Source organism: Brassica napus (genome assembly GCF_020379485.1).
Source record: "Brassica napus cultivar Da-Ae chromosome A5 unlocalized genomic scaffold, Da-Ae chrA05_Random_25, whole genome shotgun sequence".
NCBI classification, from domain to species: domain Eukaryota; kingdom Viridiplantae; phylum Streptophyta; class Magnoliopsida; order Brassicales; family Brassicaceae; genus Brassica; species Brassica napus.
In genome coordinates, this window is record NW_026014020.1 from 17,640 (window position 1) to 39,827 (window position 22,188).

General features: G+C 34.6%; 1 protein-coding gene and 1 pseudogene across 2 annotated transcripts; both read left to right on the forward strand.

Moving 5' to 3' along the window:
• Nucleotides 1-13,668: 13,668 nt before the first annotated feature.
• Nucleotides 13,669-15,933, forward strand: LOC106451862 (lysine-specific demethylase JMJ30). Of its 2 annotated transcripts, XM_013893840.2 has the most exons (6): nucleotides 13,670-14,258; nucleotides 14,352-14,561; nucleotides 14,692-14,826; nucleotides 14,913-15,056; nucleotides 15,351-15,443; nucleotides 15,549-15,933. In XM_013893840.2, exons 1-6 carry the CDS (start codon nucleotides 13,785-13,787, stop codon nucleotides 15,735-15,737), a joined length of 1,245 nt encoding a protein of 414 aa, XP_013749294.2. In that variant the 5' UTR covers nucleotides 13,670-13,784; the 3' UTR covers nucleotides 15,738-15,933. The 2 variants fall into 2 exon arrangements, with proteins under 2 accessions (XP_013749295.1, XP_013749294.2); XM_013893841.2 differs by lacking the exons at nucleotides 15,351-15,443; nucleotides 15,549-15,933 and adding an exon at nucleotides 15,202-15,318 and having other exon boundaries at nucleotides 13,669-14,258.
• A 2,491-nt stretch (nucleotides 15,934-18,424) lies between these two features.
• LOC125594252 lies at nucleotides 18,425-19,640 on the forward strand (annotated as a pseudogene).
• The last annotated feature ends 2,548 nt before the right edge of the window (nucleotides 19,641-22,188 follow it).

Below are 22,188 nucleotides of genomic sequence, written 5' to 3' on the forward strand. Positions count from 1 at the left end.
CTTTTGCGGTTGGTAGCGGTTGTTGACGTTTTGCAACAATCGTTCAAACCGCTCCAAACCGCTCCAAATCGCTTTGAACCTCATAAATTCAAAGCTGGTTCCAGGTAGCGGTTGCGGGCGGTTGCGGGAGGATAAAAAAATTTCTTTTTTTTTCAAAACAATATAAATACAAAATAAAAATATTCAATAAAAAAATTAAATTGGAATTATAAAAATGCTAAAATATATCTATTATATTTTAATTAATATTATAAAATTTTAAAATAAAAATATTTTCTATATTTAAAAAAATTAAACTATAACTTTCTAAATATAACTTTTATATTTATTATAATATTATTATTTTTGATATTTTTATAATTGTATAAAATGTAAATATTGTTAGTTTATTATTTAACTGCTGCTGTATTTGGTAGTTAACCAGTCATAAATATCCGGCAAACACACCAATTTCTAACCGCAGAACCAGTCATACAAATCTCTTAAAACCGCTAGAAACCGCAACCACCCGCATCCGCAAACTCCCGCAATCGCAACCGCAACCGCTGCGGTTGAACCAGTCAGGACCTAAGTCATTGGTGTAACAAAAATGGCCCCATAATTTTTGGAAATTAGTAACTTTCCTTTTTTACTTGGGACCACACGTTTGAAATCTAAAACCATATTAAAAAAAATCAGAAATTATCAAAACTTTTTTTTTCTTCACATTGTCACACTTTTCTCCGTCTCCGCCGCTTCTCTTTTTTTTCGCCACAACTCTTTCTTCTCCGCCACAATTATTTCATCTCATCTTCGGTATGTGTTTTGCAACTCGTCTCTGTCGTCGCCGTGACTTAAGTTCTCGCCGCTGTCGAAACGTCATATCTTCTCCTTCACCGCAAGGCAAAACAGTGGTGGTTCGAGCTTGCTATGCCGTGTTGTGTCTCAACTCATCTTTCCTCGTCGTGATTCATCGTCGCTGTGACCTTCATGCCTCTCCGACGCGCTCTGAAACTGGCACGATAAGCTTGAGATCAACAATGTCTAATTTGAGTATTTTTGCAGATTTGGTCCCTAAACTTATTTGTTATTTATTTTGTAACCCAACACTTTTTAAATGTTAAAGTTAGTCTTTAATTTCGTCCTAAACTTCAGAAACAACATTTTAACCCCTTGTAGTACGAATAAATCTATGAAAATACAATAAAAATAGCTAAAGACACACCTAAATGACTTAAATGAACACAAATAAATATGAAGAATCATATTGTACTACAATACGCATGTACAACAATAAACTATGTACACAAATTTTTTTACCATCCACATGTACAACAATACACATGTACATCAGATTCATTTCTCGTTGTTGCCTTCGTCGCCTCCTTCTCGTTGTTGCCTCTGTCTCGCCTCTGTCTCGCCTCTTTCATCTCCTCCATCTCACCCCCTTTGTTGCAAAAGCACGATGAGCAACAATAATAAGATACTCAAAATCATTAGAATCATCATAACTTGTGCAGTGTACAAAAGAACCAGTGTACATCTGATTTTTAAAAAATACATTGTACATGTGGACATCGAATACATGCGTACACGTTGACGATTTTTTGTGGTGCTAAATGTGTTGCTCCCATCTTGATCTAATTACAGGTTTAGTTGTGAGTATTGTTAAGTTACAATGTAACATCTATTTCTGGTCTCTAAGATATCTTGATCCAATCTGATTTTTCAGTTGTTCTCGTAGAATACTTACACAAGTCTTATCTTTCTATGTACAAAGATAATGAAGAAAACAAATTAAGAAGTCAGGGGGAAATTGCTCAAATGATGTATCTAAGTTTGACCCTAAGCGACAAACCAAATAATCTAGGACACAATGGTACTTCCTTTGTAGATGGATTTGCGAGCGTCGATGCTTTGTTTGGATTCAGCCACCATATGCACGTTAAAAACATCTGCAATACTATGTCCCATATGTATGTTTTATGGATATGTACGGATTTACAAGCATTACAAAACATCTAAACGTATAACAACATCTACACAGAGTTTCCAACTTGTCCATATGGACACTACCTGATCATGTATATTGTTACTAGTACTACTACAACAAAGGTGAATGTCAATCAATATTCATTACATCTTTTAAGATATCACAACATGTACATTGGTATTTAAGATGTCCACATGGACTCCTTTTATCAATATACTATGTTCACATCACAGTTTACATTGTATATTGTGTTCACATCACCGTGTCCACATTAAACACAACACAAGTATCTGGCCATGTCCAAACTATGTACACATGTACAAAGATTACTCACTATGTACAAATGTACAAAGGTTTCGCTTTGTGCATATGTACACTATTTTGCTATGTCCAAACATACCAATATCAGAACACAGCTGAATGCAGTATCTGATAAAATCGTGTACATACTTGTAAATTTCTTTTATAAGTATATCTTAAACACGCAAACACTTTTAGATGTGTTTACAAATAAATAATATAATAGTGTACATACACATTATTATCCATGTGTACGACCCATGAATGTGTACATATTTTGTTTAATTTCAATTTTTAAATCAGTGGCATTTTAGTAAATATGTCTTCGTCTTCCCCAGAATTTTAGGGTTTTCTGCAAAAAATTTACGGCCGCCATTGGTTTCTTTCACATAATGTTTCATTCTTTTACGTTTTAATTATAGGTTACATTTCAAGATCTTAGTTTTATCATTTATAAAATGTTTTTCAAATTTAGATTTTAAAAATAGTGAATTTTTTATCAAGGGAGATGAGTTAAAGAGCACAAGGGAGATGAGTTAAAGAGCGCGGCGGAGGTGATTCTTTGATGACTAAATGAAGCAGCAGAGTGGTGATTCTCCGTAGGAGCTCGCCGTTACTCGAGCAATAACAGAGAATGTGGTCGTTTTTGATTTACAGCCGCTTCACCCATGATAGCTTGAGCAATGATAAAGGGTGTGGCCTTTTGGTGCTTGCAGTACAGATCTGACTCTAATTTAGCGGCTAGTAAAAAAGACGTAGACGGTGGTCGGAGTGATGATTCTTCAAGTTTTGCTGCCATTAAAGAGAGAGAAAAATAAAATTAAAAACTGTAGGACCCATTTTGTTAGAAGAATAAGTCTAGTTGGCTTGTAGTTAGGAAAAACTACCTTAGGAGCAATAACTGCCTTATATTGTAATAAAAACTCATAAACTGTCTTATAGTGTAAATCACTCTTCTTTTTTCTTGTTTTTCCCAAATCCCGTGATTTTTTTCTTCTTCTTTGGAGTAATTTAAATTTAACTTTATAATTAATTTATGAAGCATGAGTAATACCCAGGTTCGGAATACGTGTAGGGTGGAACAGGACTTAGCGAGTTATATAAAATTGGAAAGTATTTAGAGAGTACTCGAAGAGTAATTTTTGCGTAATTCTATCGGATATAACAATGAAGATGTTTTTTCAAAAAAAAAAAACAATGAAGATGTTGTGGCATAACGGTTTATTTAGAAGGATATATTGACCTAACCCTGGTTCAAATCCATATAGTATAACTTTTTATGTTTTCAATCAGTTTTTAGGAATGGGTAATAAGGTAAATGTCTTTTCATCCTTTTTTCTCGCCTCTTCCCTATCTCAGACCTAAGTTGCAGCCGTTTTTTTTGACATAAAATGATTTTTTTTGACTATTTACTTGATTTAACTATGTTTCTCTATTATTTACTTTGAAGTAAGATGAAAACTGAAATTGTCGATTTCGAGCTTCAAAATGTCATAATCTGTAACCACGCCTCTACAGAACTAATCATGTCCCGAGAACTTATCAGTTTCCTTCCACGCACCATCTATATAAACAAACTCTCGAATGTCCCGATGATTGCCAATCAAAGGTTTGTGGAACCATATGTTGTCTTACTGGAATTGTGAGGTGAGCCTATGCCCATACATCACCGTCTACTTCAGCGATTCTCAGAATTTCATGTGGATTTTCATCTTTGTTATTGAAAACCTTATTATTTCTATTTTTCCAAATGTACCACAATATCCATGGAAAGTTACTAAAGTCATATTCTTCTAGTAATCTCCAAAAGAGATAATCCATATTAGTAAAGACCGAAGATACCCAGGAAAAAAAGGAAATTTTCACAAAGCCCAAGTCTGCAAAGCGGGGGACATTCAAATAGCACATAATTAATTGACTCTTCCTCTGCACCACAAATATTGCATCGAATATCACAATTGATGCATCGTGCTCTTAAATATTTTGTAACTGGTATAGTATGTGTAAGATCTTACCAAATAAAATGTCTGAATTTCGGAGAACACCTAAGTTTCCATGAGAAGGCCAACAGAGGTTTAATATTTGGGCCATAAGATACCGTCTCTTTGGAAATAAGGATTCAATCATATACTCTGATTTGACAGTGTATTTTCTGGACTCTGTGTAGGACCCACCCATAAAAATCATGCCTACCATTCCGACTTATAGCCATACCTCTAATAATATCAACATCATCCGGATGTATATATACTTTCGGCAAATCGACATTCCAGGATTTAGTCACCGGATCAATAAGATGGTCCACTTTTAAACAAGGATTTAAAAACTGTGGTTGCATTTTTGGTTCAGCTGATCTCGGGCGAGGAACAGGAATCCACAGAACATTCCATACGGAGATGGTCTGTCCCATTCCTACTCTTTTGATTAACCCTTTGTTTACCAGAGATCAAGCCGAGCATATACTTCTCCAGCCATAGGAAGGTGAATAAGATCTGTGAGGATTCAATGGATCTGTATTCCAAAAATATCGGCCTTTAAACACTTTTGAAAACAAACAATCTGGTTTGTCAATCAAACACCATAATTTCTTCGCCAATAGTCATATTGAAATCATGAAGATCTCTAAAGTTAAGACTTCCCTCTTTGGATTTACATACTTTATCCTAGGAGAACCAGTGTATACATCTTTTATTGTCACCACTGCTCCACCAGAAGTGGGCAAAAGCCCCTGTAATTTTCTTTATAAATGCCTTTGGTAATCTATAGCAAGACATGACATGATTCAGCATTGCTGAAGCTACTGAATTTATCATTACTTCTTTTCCACCTTTAGTAAGAAACTAGAATGTCCAATTGTTCACCTTATTATTAACCCTTTCATTCAAGGAACTGAAACTTGTGTTTTGGATCTACCCAAACTCTCTGGTATATCCAAATAATTTTTCATGCCTCCTAACTTAGTACCACCAAGTTTATTTTGAATTTTCACCCTCTGTGAATCTGGTACCTTATGCCCAAATTGCAAAGAAGATTTATCAAAATTTATTAACTGGCCTGACACTGCTTCGTAGTCTTTTAGGAGCTTTAGGACAACATCACATTGAGCCATATTTGCCTTACAGAAAAACAAATAGTATATGTGAAACCGCAGGACCTCCGCGCGATATCTTTAGTCATGTTAACTGTTTCTCTCTCTGCTCTCTCCTAATATGTGCAATAAGAGCTTGCATACATAAAATGAATAAGTATTCAGAAAGGGGATCCCATTGTCTCATCCCTCTCTCTGGAACAATGCTCCCTTTAGATTGACCATTAAGTAAGACCTTATAAGTGAGCGAAAAAATGCAAGTCATCACTCTGGAAACCCAGGCCAGGCAGAAACCCATTTTGAATAAAAGCCGCTCCATGAATGACCATTCTACCCTATCATAAGTTTTATTCATATCCGTTGTAATCTTCAAAAAAATTTCTTTGCACGCATTATTAGTTCCCAGCCCGTGGAACATCTCCTAAGCAATAAGAATATTATCTGAAATTAATCTGCCAGAGACAAAGGCCGATTGCGTTTCTGAAATAAGAAGTGGCAAAATGCGCTTCAATCGTTGACACAAAACCTTAGAGATAATTTTGTAGCCGACATTATATAGGCTAATGGACCGTAATTCCGTCATCCTATTTGGCCCAACTGTTTTAGGAATAAGGCAAATATTTAGCATATTTAACCTATCATCAAAAGAACCGGAACTAAGAAAATCATTAACCATATTAACCACATCATCCTTAATTACTGACCAAGATTTCTGATAAAATAAAGCCGTCATCCCATCCGAATCCAGAGCTTTCTCAGGATGCATCATAAATAGTGAATCCATTCCATAATCCATTCCGAAAAAAACATGTTTATAAATCGATGACCATATACAATACAACAATCTCTCAGTACAAACCAACGCCATAGAGGAGGGTACCATATTTAATAAATCCTTATAACCAAATTTTTCCAACTCTGGTAAAAAATCCCTGTAATAAACATCACCCAAATCTCATTGTAATGATCAGACAATAGCTCAACACACCTAAAAAGAAATATTTAATTTCTTCAAAACCTACTCCACAACAAAAATAAATATAAGCCGACAAGGTCTTCCTGTCTTCATGGCCTCTGATTTTCCATTGCCTTTGTGTTAAAACCTTCCTCCGGAATAAGATGCATAAGAAGTCATTGAAAGAGTTTAATGTATTGTTTCTCAAAGCATCACGACCATCGTCCTTCCACTTCATAGACACCCATCCCTTGTATAGCATCCCATATAGTTTACTACAAATACTCAGTACCATGACTTCCAAACAAATTCAAAAACACCCAATTCCATCTGTAAAATAATCAACAAAACATTGCAAAAATAATGATACCATGTGTTTTGTGATACGAATATTTACATCGTTTAGAAACTGGATGAAATTCTTAAAAAAATTATAAAATGTTTTACTAAAACAAATAAGCTGATCATTAAAGTGCAAATCTTCTAAAAGACCTAAAACCAAATTTTATGACTAAAATATTTTTTTTTATCATGGTATCCGGAGCCTCAGATCTGACTAACGCAATGACTATCCACCAGAGCTTAGCCGGAGAGCCCGCCGAGGCATCCAGGAGGGCTGGTGATCAATCCATGTAAATCCTACCAGTGACCATACGTTAGCAAGCTTCTCCGTATTGGGTCCGAAGGTCCCACAAGATAATCACATCCCAGTGGCACTCGAACCCATAACTTCTCAGATTGAGTTTAACCACTGGACCACTAGCACGTGGTTAAAATAGATTTTATTAAACCACAATTCTCTATCATATTATTAAATTATAGAAATTTATATGCATGTCTAAGAGCTCCTCCCTGTTTCTCATGATTACCCGTAATCTCATTTAATTCGCTAATAATAGACCAGGGTTCATCTCTTGAAATCTCTAATCTTGTAAGCCTCTCCCGCACCTGATCTCTAAAATGTTGGTTTGGCTCACCATAAACAAATAACAGAAATATCATTTTTTCTTTATATTCTGTCTCGACATCTATATATGATTTTGTTAATAGAAGAAAGTATATTGACCTTACAAGTGGAGTCATAGAATAAAGCCAGACTACCACTTCTCCCTTGAGGATAAACCGTATGGAGATGAGAATACCCAATATGAAATTAAAAAGACTGCACAAAATCAAATTGTTGTTTTGTTTCCGAAAGAAAGAGAAAAACAAGTTTATGTTTCTCCCAAATTTCTCTCAAATAACTAATAGTCCATTTACTACCGATGTCCTGGAAATTCCAACTTAAAATTTTCATTTATCTCGAAACAACTAGAGATAGTAACAGGAGGGATCGTATAACCTAGCGGCTAGCTCGAAATATCATATAACCCTCATAATCCATTCCATAAACCATTCCGTAAAAAACATGTTTATAAACCGATGACCATATACAATACAACAATCTCTCAGTACAAACCAACGCCATAGAGGAGGGTACCATATTTAATATATCCTTATAACCAAATTGTTCCAACTCCGGTAAAAAATCCCTGTAATAAACATCACCCAAATCTCCTTGTAATGATCAGACCATAGCTCAACACACCTAAAAAGAAATATTTAATTTGTTCAAAACCTACACCACAACAAAAATAAATATAAGCCGACAAGGTCTTCCTGTCTTCATGGCCTCTGATTTGCCATTGCCTTTGTGTTAAAACCTTCCTCCGGAATAAGATGCATAAGAAGTCATTGAAAGAGTTTAATGTATTGTTTCTCAAAGCATCACGGCCATCATCCCTCCACTTCATAGACACCCATCCCTTGTATAGCATCCCATATATTTTACTACAAATACTCAGTACCATGACTTCCAAACGAATTCTAAAACGCTCAATTCCATCTGTAAAATAATCAACAAAACATTGCAAAAATAATCATACCATGTGTTTTGTGATACGAATATTTACATCGTTTAGAAACTGGGTGAGTTTCTTAAAAAAATAAAAAATGTTTTACAAAAACAAATAAGCTGATCATTAAAGTGCAAATCTTCTAAAAGACCTAAAACCAATTTTTATGACCAAAATAGCTCATAAGGTAAGAAATGACTAAAATAGATTTTTTTTTATTATGGTATCCGGAGCCTCGAAAGGATCCGACTAACGCCAATGACCGTCCACCGGAGCTTAGCCGGGGAGCCTGCCGAGGCATCCAGGAAGGTTGGTGATCACTCCATGTAAATCCCACCAGTGACCATACGTTAGCAGGCTTCTCTGTATTGGGCCCGAAGGTCCCTCAAGATAATCACATCCCAGCGGCACTCGAACCCATAACTTCTCAGATTGAGTTTAACCACTGGACCACTAGCACGTGATTAAAATATATTTTATTAAAGAACAAAAAGACTAAAGTAATTTTAGTGAATAATACACTTAATATAAATAAATAATTTAAAATCAAATTCTAAAAAAAAAATTAAATTTTATTCCTTGGATCATAAATTTTAGAAAATAAATTACAATCCCCAAATCTTAAACCTCTTCCCCCCAAAAATCCAAACCTTAAATCTAAATTAACTAACCCTAAGAGTATATGTATTTTTTTGAATGAAACATAATTTTATCATTTTCTACCTGTATTTTATTTTTGCAATAAAAATTTTTTTAACACTACTAAAGGATATTTCTCATCATTAAAAAGAGACATCTGGTAGAAAAACATCTCAAGTAAAAGTTTTCTATGCAATGAATTGGTTCCGTTTCTTATTATGTTTTCTGTTTGTTTAATATTCAGATACAATACCATCGTTTGTTCACACGAAATGAAATGAAATACACTTGTTATATATGAAATGAAATACACTTTAAGTATTAACTAGAACTTGATCCGCGCCTCCACGCAGGTATTTGTTTTAACTTTTGTTCAATGTAAACTCATAAACTGCTAGTTTTATTAAAAAAAAATCTCATTTATATTTTTTATGTTTTGTAATTTACATATAGAGTAGAATATAGTATTTTATTATATAGATTTTTGATAATAATTTTTTTATTTGTACATAATATTATATTAAAAATTTATAACTTGATAAAATTTGATGTATTTTACTATTCATATATTAACTTGTTATTTTTTGTTAATTTATTTTAAAATGAAACAACATACTAAAAATTAATTTTTTGCATTAGTTTTCTATGAATTATTATTAGTTTTATGATATTTTGTTTTCTTGAAAATTGAACTCTCAATTTTTTTATATTTGACTATATGCAATTTAGTTAATATTCATACAATATTAATAATGGTCAATATATGAATATCGATTATGTTAGATAAGCTTTAGAATTGTAATTGGTTAATTTAAATTGATTTTAAATGTAGTGACAGAATCTGTAAATAAAAAAAATACAAAAATAAAGTACTTAATTTATTGTAAATACAATAGTTAAATGTTAAAATAAAAAATATTAATAATAATATTATTCATATTTCCAAACAATTTTTATTTATATTGTTATTTATATTTTCAAACAGTATCAAAAGCTATTTCAGTTTTAATAATAATAGATTGGTTTGGAATAAGAGAATCTTTAGTAAGTTTCTAATAAATACTTTTTATTAATATAATTTTGAGACATCATGTTGGAGCGTTTAGCAAAAAAAAAAAAAAAAAAAAAAGACATCATGTTGGAGCAAAAGCCTATAAAAGGATTAGTGTAACCTGCATTAACAACGAGGAAAGAGTTACCTAAGACCTAAGAATACGAGAGTAGACGTCGAAAACGAGGTGTGTATGAACCCGAGATAAGGGCTCGAGTCTTAACTTGACCGTTTATTTGGTGTTGTAGTTTTTTTGTTTTTTTATAACCGTAGTGTGATCCCAAAGACTTTCTAAGACCAATGACTAATCACTATAAAGCTCACAGTATCTGCGTTTTTTTACCACTTAAAGCACTCCAGGTGGTCAAGGGAAATCAAACCCAAGGCGGTACTCACAGCTGTGAATCTTTTACCAATTACCACTAGGCTAGATCACTTGGTTAAAACTATTAACAGAAAAAATAGTGGAGTTATTGAGATGGTTGAATATGGAGTATTGCATTTCTTACTTTCTAAATCATGTAAATTGTCGTTTGATAAATATCAGTATGCATGAAGATGTCTATCACATTGTTTTCACTAGACGGGTCATGTGCTGGATGTGCATTTTTGCACATAATCCAGCTTATTTTTGCTTGTCGTGATTCCGGACCCCAACCATAGCTAGAGATTGCAATTTACAAATGTTTTTCCTAATTGTATTAGAATTTCTTTGGTTTTCGTAGTGTTTTTTCTAGTTATTGTTCAATGTATCACTTTATTTATGACTATCATGGGTTTGATGTTGATAAATTGTTAAGGTAGTTATCAAATGCTGATAATGACTATTCCTCTCGTTTGAAATGATTGTATGATCAAAAGTTAGCTAACTAGATACTTTTAGAATCAGGTGTTCAGAAAGAAAAAAAAAGATACTTTCAGAATCCATATATTGTTCAATTACATCTTCATATAAAAGAGATTATAATCTCTAATAGTAATGTATAATTATATCTTTCACCTGTACGTGTTTTGAGAAACATTAATTATGGAGTGATCGGATGATGATTTTGACATACGATCTATCTTGTTTTCAATTATAACAATGAGTTCTTGTCTGTTGCTTAATTGATCATTTTGTCTAATCGTTTTGGTTATAAATTAAGTTTGAGAGTATTATTGAACTAGATGATGTATAGACGACGCACAAGCCCATTTGTCAACATTTAGTTCAACAGAGAGCCATTCTTTTTTAGAAAAGGTGTCTAGTTCATGTGGAACCTCTGCATTCTACAATGGGTTTGATTACGTATTTAAACAAAATGGATTAGTTGTCTTGGATAAGATACGTTCAACGTGTCCTAACTCCTAAGTAGTCTTAAAAGAGTGATACTTTGTATATCTAGTTCAATATAGAAAGATTCATTGTCTTTTTGAAAACTGTTGAGTTCATGCATGATGCATTGATGCCCTCTGCCTTCTACAATGGTTTGGTTAAATCTTTAAACAAAATAGAGCAAGGCTCATTAAGTCTTTGCATAGATACATTCTACGTGTATCGAATGTGCGTGTATTTGAATGTGTGTGTAGTGTTGCAAGTATCCTGTAGTCCAATGCCAAAAGGTATCTAAAGAAAATATCTATGGAAAAATATCATAAAAGCATTGACTATAGCGCCACGTCGACTATCACCTAATCATAAATATCTTTGGAGTTGTTTTCTTCTTTTTTTTTAGTCCACTGGAATTTTATTAAAAGAAACTCAGCCCAACAAGACCAAGCCCTAAACAAACCAAAACGAAAAAGCAAGACGAAGCCCAACTAACATTAAAGAAACCCAACACACGGGCCCAACACAGAAAGGAAAACCGTCGAGGAAGCAAGCTACGGCACGTCATCTTCCACGTGGACGATCGCCCGGCGATCAATGAGACACGGGTCAAGACGAGGAACCACTTCCTTCCACCGGAACCAGAGGAGGCGACGGAACTCCGCCGACGACGAAGACGAACCACAGAAGAACCAATCTTCACAGAGGCTCAAACCGAAAGCCAAAACTGGTGGATCTACAATTCAGAGAAGAAACAACGACGCCTACAATCGATCCTAATCAACAGAGGATTGGAGCGAGAGGCAGTCGGACAACGAAGAACTGAATCGTAGATCGAGCGGTGCCGGCGAGAACGATTCCATGAAGACATCGTCTCCCGGAGACAGAAGCCGACGAAGTCGACGCTGTGAGAGTCGTCGCTTCCCGGAGGCAGAGCCGGACGATGATCGGAGGAACTGATCCACCACCGGAGACAAGAGCCGGACGGTAAAACCGAAACCGGCAAACAAAACATCTAACTCTCACTCCCACAAATCAAACTCTAAATCTTCTGAAAGATAAAGATGAGATAAGAAGATCAGAGGATTTAAGAGAAAAAATTTCTCACTAGGAGAGGAGAGAAGATGGATATTTGATTCTCAAAAACTATAGGAGTTGTTTTCTTCTTCTGCGCTAGGCAATTGTTTTATATAAAATTCCAAATCATTAACATGTTGTACAGATGTCGCGCTGACTGTAACACCACGTCGACTATCAGCTAAATGAAAAAGGCAAATAGTATTTGTGTCTACAAATATGACGTGCCAGTTAGTGCACGTCACATACGATCCGGCCAATGCGAAAGCGACATATCATCAACCGCTTTTTCTTTATCAACCGTGGAAAGTTCTGGAGCATTTGTCGGATATTTATTTCATTGGACCGACCTTATGTACTTTTAAAAAGTATAACCGAGATTTTAATGAACTAATCAATGTATCACCACAAATAAATAATGTATCAAAGTAAACGCAAGCATAAATATTTAGCATGACTTAGTGATAAATAACTACATTTAAATTTTTAGTTTTTCAAATGTGAAGAGTTTTTTTTTTCTTTCAAAAAGTTAAAACGGAGCTTATTTATATTGTTACTAATCATGTATGTAACACTGAAAGACAAATATTAGCAAGCCAAAGATGTGTGTTAAGAACACTCTAGTTCTATAAATACTTTAAGAAAGACAAATTAGTTTTTAATAGTGACATATTATTTTATTCGAGAAAGTAAATATATACAATTTTACATCTGATAATTCTTTATGTTTATGATAATTTATATATAGTATTTTTTATTAACACTGCCATAAATTTTTACGAAAATTCATGTTTTACATTTAATTTATTTTCTAATTCTTTTCTATTAATATATTTAGTTATTACCAAAAAAAAATTTAAGGTTTGAAATTCAGATATTTAGAACATCTCTATCGGCAGATTTTTTTTGAGCATTTTAAAAAAAATATCAAAATGGAAATATTTGTGTTAGAAAAAGTTTTTATAAAAGACATTTTTAGACTCTTCATTACAAATGTCTTTCTTTAATTGAATATCTGTTTTTATTAAATTTAAAAATTAAATAAAAACTAAACTATTAATAAAATATGATTATTTTTATCATTAAGAAACTAAAGTGACTATCTCCATCATTGGATGTGCTCTTAGGTCTATAAACACTAATAAGTTTTTAGTCAAACTAATATATTTTTATTAATAAATATTTAGTCAAACAAATGAAATAAGAGGATTAAAATAAAAATAGTTTATATGTGGAAGGTGCATTTATGATAAATTAAATATTTGGAATGTAAATACAAAAAGTATCAGGGATGATTGCATAAATAATACGATTTTTGAGGGTTTACTCCTAAATAATTGACAAGAGCAGAGTGATAAATACAAAAATATCTTCACATCCTAATCATCACTCAAAATATCTTCCCACTTCCCCTTTTCCACTTTTTAGCTCACTTTTCCCCAACTCTCACCTCAAAATATCTTCACTTAACCCCCAAAACCAAAACCCGACCCGAACCATGTCAGGAGCTCCCACCGCCGCTTCCTCCGGCAACCACAGCCTCCATCTCCCGACTCCAACCCTCGACGCGGAGTCGCAGTCCCTGCTGCAGTCGATCTCCGCTCAAGGCGGTTACGCCTATGCTCGCATGGCGGCGCTAGCAGTCGCCGGCGACCAAAGCGCGGCGGAGGCGGCGCGTGATATGGCCTGGGAGCAGCTTCACTCCGGTCCCTGGCACTCTGTTCTCCCCGTGTGGCGCGACGCTTACTCGATGGCGTGTCTCCACGTGGCCAAGTTCCATTTCGCCGCCGGCGAGTTTGGGGAAGCCCTCGGCGCGCTCGATATGGGTCTCATCATGGGAGGGACGCTTCTCCGCAAGGACCTCCACGACTCTGTGCTCTTGGTCTCCTCTGAAGCTCGTAAGAAGGCTAAGAGCCTCGGAGATTTCAAGGGTGAGAAACTTGTCCCTGAAGTTCCCGTCGACGTCAATGAGGTAAAAAGCTCAGATCTTGTTAACATTTTGGTAGGATTAGTTTAGTTTGTCGGGAACTGACAGTGTTGGGTTTGTTGAAAACTTTACTTGCAGGTGCTAAAGATTCTACCTTTGAGGTCATTGACTAGTGGAAGAGTAGACAAGAGGTCTGACTTATCTATGGAGGGGTTTCTGCGTGATTATTTTCAGACAGGTACACCTGTTGTTATAACCAATTGTATGGCTCATTGGCCTGCTAGGACCAAGTGGAACCACTTGGACTATCTCACTTCTGTTGCTGGTAACCGTACCGTTCCCGTCGAGGTGACTTACTCATCGTTTCTTCGCTTATTGTATCTGTAATCATGTTTTTAGTTAGCTTTTGAGTGTTGAGTTAGAGTTTTGACTGAATCAGAATAGCTGAAAGCTGTTAGAAGTTTGAAATGCTATACAGGTGGGGAAAAACTATTTGTGTTCAGATTGGAAGCAAGAGCTTGTGACGTTTTCCAAGTTCCTTGAACGGATGAGGACCAATAGATCCACCTCCGTGGAGCCTACTTATCTTGCTCAGCATCCGTTGTTTGATCAGGTATCATGTATACGTGTTGTGCATCATCATCATATACTGATTACTTGAAGCTATGGCTTATTGGTTTAACATGACTGGGTGGGCAGATAAATGAACTGAGAGATGATATATGTATTCCTGATTACTGTTTTGTCGGTGGAGGGGATCTCCAATCTCTTAATGCGTGGTTTGGTCCGGCTGGGACAGTTACTCCCTTACACCATGATCCACATCATAATATACTTGCTCAGGTATTTATGGCTTCAGATCTTTTTCCATAAATGAACATGGCTTCTTGTCTGTGCTGCTCCCTCTCTTTATACGCTTGTCCCCAATGTATACGTTCTGTAAGTGATTAACGAGCTTCTTCTTCTTTGATGTTCTTGCATAAGAAAGCCTGATCATCTCGCTGGATTGAAGCCTGATGTCTGAACAAAAACTAAACTCTTAGTTTGACTAACCAAACTTATCGTTTCACCCCGGAAAATTTATTTAATTTTTCTTTTCATTCTCCTATTTAATGTTTGATATCATCTGTTCTTCAGGTTGTTGGCAAGAAGTATATAAGGCTTTACCCATCCTCATTGCAAGACGAACTTTACCCTTATTCTGAGACAATGCTTTGCAACTCTAGCCAGGTAAGTTTTCTAATCCTATATTCAAATCTGATACTGTGTTTAAACGGAAGCTGAGTCGACTTGATCCTTGTGTCCAAACGGGGTGGTTTCAAACTTTGGTTGAAGGTTGATCTTGACAACATCGACAAGAACGAGTTTCCAAAGGTGGTGGAGCTAGAGTTTATGGATTGTATCCTAGAGGAAGGCGAAATGCTGTACATCCCTCCCAAATGGTGGCACTATGTCAGGTCTTTAACAATGAGTTTCTCGGTTAGCTTCTGGTGGAGCAATGAAGCAGAGTCCTCTGATTCTTAGCAAATGGAGTATTTTTAATCTCTGTTTCTGGTTTGTTCACTCTGTCTCTTACGTCAATTGTGTTAGATCTTAAAAGTAAGTAGAGAAGAAAACAATTGCTCTGAGACTGAGCATGAAGATGTTTGTTTTGTCTAAGCCTATGTTGTAAAAGACAATTGAGAGCTTTCAAGTCTTGACACAGACATTTTTGTGTGTATCCTCATGGTTTGTCTTTGCATTAAGCCAGGAAAGGTTTAATGAGCATCCATTTCTAAGGAAGAAATGGGCCAAAGGCCCAGTTCAATTTAGTATTCGGTTCTCTTTTGCTACATTTGTCCACGAAAATCATCCGGTTGATTTATGGACAATTGGATCAAAGGTCTTAGAAAAGTATACTCTTTTTTTTCTGAATTTTAAAAGCTCACGAAACACATCAGTTTGTTTATATTTTAGGATTTACAAGTTTCTGTGTGTTTAAAATTAAGTGCTAGAAGAAAAGTTGAAAGTTTATTTTTATGCGATGAGAAAAGAAAAGTTCAGTAAAGTTTTAGGGTTTAAAAGCTAAGCTTATATGTTGAAAATAAAAGTTAAAAGTTAAGTTTTTATGGTTTAAAAGTTAAAAAACACATCACTTTGTTTAGATTTTATGGGCTTAAAAGTTACTTTTAGAACTGGAGTTTAAAGTTGATATATACTCCTTCCCTTTCAAAATAAATGATGTTTTGGAGAGTTTAAAATGTTTTAAAATATTTGATGTTTTGATATTTTATATTAGTTTTAGTTTTACAAAACTGTGTCACCAATAATGTTTTATAGTGGTTTTTATGATTGGTTGAATTAGTTTTACTTTATATTTTTAATGTTACTTTTTAAGAAAAAAAACTATTCATTAATTCTTGTGTATTCATATTTAAAACATCAAGTATTTTGAAATAGAGGGAGTATTAAACTATTTTACTATTATCTCTATCTTACAAAGATAAAACTTATGAAAAAATTATTCACAAATAATTTTTCTATTATTTAATAATTGTAAATTTCAAACTTCGAAATTTATAAGTTTAACTCAAGACTATCTTATTACATTGTTTTTTTTTTTCAGAAAGATACCCTTTCTATATAAAAGTATTATCTTCACAATTTTATCACCAACCAAGGCTTTGGAGTTCGTGGATGATTATAACCAGAAACAATAACTGTAATGTTTTGAGTCTTTTAACACGTAAAATACCCGCAAAAACCTATCCTACAAACTTTGATAAACTCAACAAGTAAAATAGTCAAAGGTAGTACTGATGTGGCAACAAACAGCGAATTCAAACATGAATATTAAACTCATTTCTACAAATTCCTAATGGAGTAATAATATGTCTCATATTAATCATTTATGAATGCCATTGCCAATTGCCAAGAACAAGAAAAATGTATCGCAGTTATGTCTCTTTGTTTATGTACCCTGTGGTTCTATACAAAACCGTCGGTGCTGAACTAGATGTGCGGACGGACAAAGTATCGTAAAATTTCTTTTTTTTTTCTCTTTCTATCGTGACATTTTATTCAACGTAACTACAATTATATGCGATTCGGAAGATGCGTAGAAGAATGCTTATGAAAGAAAAACGATTAAAATGCAAGGACATGGCAACGTGGCATCATGGTGACTTTTGATTAATTGTAGACGAATCTTATCTAGCCGGCAAGTCTCATCGGAAAATCTAATCGTAGCTTCAATTATTTGCATGGAAACTCTCCCCACTTCCAGTTCCTGTCTCTATCTTAGTTTGTCCGCAAGCTTCCCTATTGATATCTAATGAATGTGCTTCAAACTCTAATCCATGTGTGTGGTTTCTACATATTTGTGTCCACATAACTAGTATTACGAACCATTTAATCCATGTTATTCATTAAACAAAGCCACATGTTAAGAAAGTTATCACCAATTTTGCAAATATTTAAGGGGGTGTTAGTGGGGATGAGATTTATAATGAGTCTTAGAATTTCTAAGTCTAGTGTTATTGGTTTATAGATTCTCATATTCTCATTGAAATCTATTGTTATGGTTTGATGATTCTATAACTCTATACAAAATCATTTGTTATTCAAAAAGTTTAGATTTTAATGATTCTACAAATCTATTAAAGTAAGTGTTATTGGGAGTTGAATTCTTATCATTTTAACTCACAAATTAAGATTTTGAGAATACTACATGTTTACCTTGATTCTTAGAATCATTACATTACTTTATTTTCATAGATTTTCACATATACAAAATTCTCTACATCTCTTTCCAAATTTAACAAATCTCTCAACTTTTAAAATCAACAAACTCTATTGAAATCTAAGTCCCACTAACACCCCCTAAATCACTACATTTTCTGAATCACCAATTTATTAGTTTCGGTTTAAGTACCATATATTCCATAACAATGTTGGTATTTCGGTGTATAGTATTAAATCTAACATGAATTTGCATTTTATGTTGACTATTTAATGTAGAATTTTAATGATTAATGAAGATTACACGAACACACCATTATTGTTGTTTCGAGTCCAAAATGTCTAATCATATAAACCAAACCGAACTATATTATCTAATAACTATGTAAAAATAATATTTAATGTATTTTTGCCAAGTATTGTCCTTTCTCTTTGTTTATAAATATTTATTTTAAAATCTTTTTATTTATTATTATTCGCTATTTATATGCCCATAACGTTTATCTTCTACACTCACACATCAAGTCCCAATTCCCAACACTGTGACAAAAGAGAATCTCGAACAATGAAGCTCAACGTCTTCGTATCACTCCTCCTCCTTCTAGTCTCAACCGCAACATGCTGTCCGCCTTCAGACCGCCGTGCACTTCTAGCTTTCCGTGCAGCACTCCACGAGCCATACCTCGGCATTTTCAACTCATGGACCGGCCAAGACTGCTGCCACAACTGGTACGGCGTTAGCTGCGACTCGCTCACTCACCGAGTCGCCGACATCAACCTCCGCGGCGAGTCAGAAGACCCCATCTTCGAGCGAGCTCACCGAACCGGTTACATGACCGGACACATCTCTCCCGCTATCTGCGACCTCGCTCGTCTCTCCGCCATCACCATCGCCGATTGGAAAGGTATCTCCGGCGAGATCCCACCTGCATCACACGTCTCCCTTCCTCCGTACGCTCGATCTCATCGGAAACCAAATCTCCGGCGGGATACCAAACGACATCGGAAGGTTACACCGGTTAGCTGTTTTAAACGTCGCGGATAACCGGATATCCGGTTCAATTCCAAAATCGTTAACCAACCTTTCTAGCTTAATGCACTTAGACCTCCGTAACAACCTCATCTCCGGCGTAATCCCGCCGGACTTCGGCCGGTTAACCATGCTCAGCCGCGCATTGCTAAGCGGGAACCGGATAACCGGTCGAATTCCCGAATCACTAACCCGGATTTACCGGTTAGCGGACGTTGATCTCTCAGGTAACCAACTATACGGCCCGATTCCAGCGTCCCTAGGCCGTATGGCGGTTCTCGCTACGCTTAACCTCGACGGAAACAAATTCTCCGGTGAGATACCACAAACTCTGATGACGTCATCGGTGATGAACTTGAATTTGAGCAGGAACATGTTGCAAGGGAAGATACCGGAAGGGTTCGGACCAAGGTCTTACTTCACTGTACTTGATTTGTCTTATAACAATCTCAAGGGACCAATCCCGAGATCAATTTCTGGTGCGTCGTTTATTGGTCATTTGGATCTTAGCCATAACCATCTCTGCGGGAGGATTCCGGTGGGGTCTCCGTTCAGTCACCTTGAAGCGGCGTCGTTTATGTACAACGACTGTCTTTGCGGCAAACCTTTGAGGGCTTGTTTGAAAAACTGATTTTATGTAATCTTCGTTTATTAGACCTTATTATATTTTATGATTATGCACTGAAGAAAAACATAAATGTTGCTACGTTCGGTACTTTATGATTGATTATTATCACGACCTCCTCTACTTACATTATAACTGTTTTCTGTGAGTTGTATCCATATCAATACCAAAAAAATATGTTAAAGGAGTTTAAACCTCATATCTACTATACAAACGTTACATTTTGATCAGGCTACAGAGCTTATATAGCTTCAAAAGATGGATAAAATGGCACTAGAGAGGTAAGTAAATATTGTATCACCTAAATCGACATACCATACGGATACAGTTGTACATTTATTAGAATCATGGAAACTTATTTACTACTAACATATTATTAACTATAATTACATAATACATAACATAGAATCTATTCACTTGAGTTTGTTTCTGAAAAAAAAAATATTCTAGGGATAAATATATACATTTGGGGATATATCAAAGAAAAATTTAATGCAAGAAAATCCAACTCACATGAAGAATAGGAACGAATGAATTAAATGAAAACATAAGTAGAAAGTGGGTGGTGTGGGGTAATGATAATAAAGTGTGCAATAAAGAAAAATAAATGGGCAGAAGCATTGCATGTGAAACTCTGTAAGCATTTGCGGTGAGTGTGACCTCAGGACCTGTCGCTGCGCTGCTTCACTACATGGGTCTACTCACTTGCATTCATTTCTTATTGTCTCTAAATTAATATACCATTTTAATTATAAGCTGTACTGGCCCATTAGAGCCCATATAACTGGACCTGCGGACGTTCCAATTTATGACTGCCAAAACACAACCTTGTATTCTGTACGTGGTGGTGGTGGTACGCAAAAGTTTTAAGTTATTGATGAGATTCAATATCACTAGTATAAGCAAGTCCGAACCTGTTTCATTCTCATGTTTTAAGAATAGGTTACCAAGTCAACTAATGTGAGCTCATTATTTCTTCTATAAGTTGAAAAAAGCACCTGAAAGCTAACTATTGAAAATTACGTTAGTGGCAAAGCAAATAGATGAGGATGAAAAGAAAATTGTATTGTAATCAAAATCTTCAACTATTCCTGCTATGGGCTTGTATGGCGTGAGTTTGGCTAGTGTTAGGCTGTTAGCCGAACACAACACGTGAAATTACCTTCTTTTATCTTTCTTAATGCCATTATTTCCTACTTGTTACAATTTTTCGGCAATAACAAAGGAACAAAATTCAAGAAAACCAAAAAATAAAAAAAAATCTCCCAATTTCAAATGAAAAGAAATTTGCAATTGTTACCATATCCAATCTTGGGGATAGTCTTTAACTAGTTGTGTAATTTTCAGGCTCTATCTTATATGGTACTATTACTTTTGAATCTATTCAACACATAATTGAAGATCCACAGCGTAGATCCTTGATCCTTTGTAGTTATTTAGTTGTGACCCCACGTTTAATTGTGAATATATAAAATGTTTATTTTAGCATTGATGATTATATAGCCCTTATTACAAGAATTAAGATAAGAAAACAAACAACATAGAGTAAAGTGTCTGCAGAGAATTCAGTGTCATAGTCTTCTCTATCTCTTACTTTGTTATATACATAGCTAATAGCTTGTAATGATCATGGTTATGTTTTCCATTTACTTTAATGGATTTAGCTGTTATTAGTTAAACGAATTATTAGTAACTCATCAACTCACTTCATAATTAACATGGTGAATCTGAAATTGCTGCTTGGTTTCGATAAAACTGTCATGTACTCCATTCGACATCTTTATTTTATGGTTCCTTAGACTTTAGTTAGAATTTAGCCATAGCAATTAGGTTGCTCCACACACAACGTGTGGTCACTTCGTTGTATTGAATTAATTGTCTTTTGACTTATTTATTTTGATTTTCTCCATTTTCTATTTCTTAAATAAAATTATTTTGACATTATAATTATCTTGATGGGTTTCAGTGAAATAAATATCGTTTGTCATTATAAAAATGCCAACAAATAATTATAAGCTTTGTCCCCCTTTCTTTTTCAACTTTACCTTCTTTTGTCTTTTCCAGTAATCCTCAAAATCCACTTTGCTCCATACCTTCTAGTGAAAATTTTAACGGAAAAAAATAACAAACACAACAAAAATAAAATTTATCTGTAAAAATTAACTGAGAAAGCATGTGATTTTTCCATATCTGGGGCAGTATTTAGTTACGTAATTTTCAAACGACTCTATCTTTAGTTACCGTTACTATTTATATTGTAGATCATTTTCTAATAAACTGTAGCATATATATAATTTTTATATGTTCCATAGTAAAAGTTTGTAACTATTTCTTTTGTACGATGATGATACAATTGCTATGCCACTTTCTAATATTATTTGACATAACTGACTCTTAATTCTATAATTTTATATGGTTGGTTAAATTACGTATTCTAACTAATAATTTTAAGTAATGGTTTTATAAAAAATATGTTGGGTTTTCGCCAAAAATATCTTATGGCGAAGGAGTATATATAATGCATTATTATGCATGTGATATTTTTAACGTAGATTAATTTTTAAAATGATATTTTTCAACGTTTCCTTTCACTGATAATC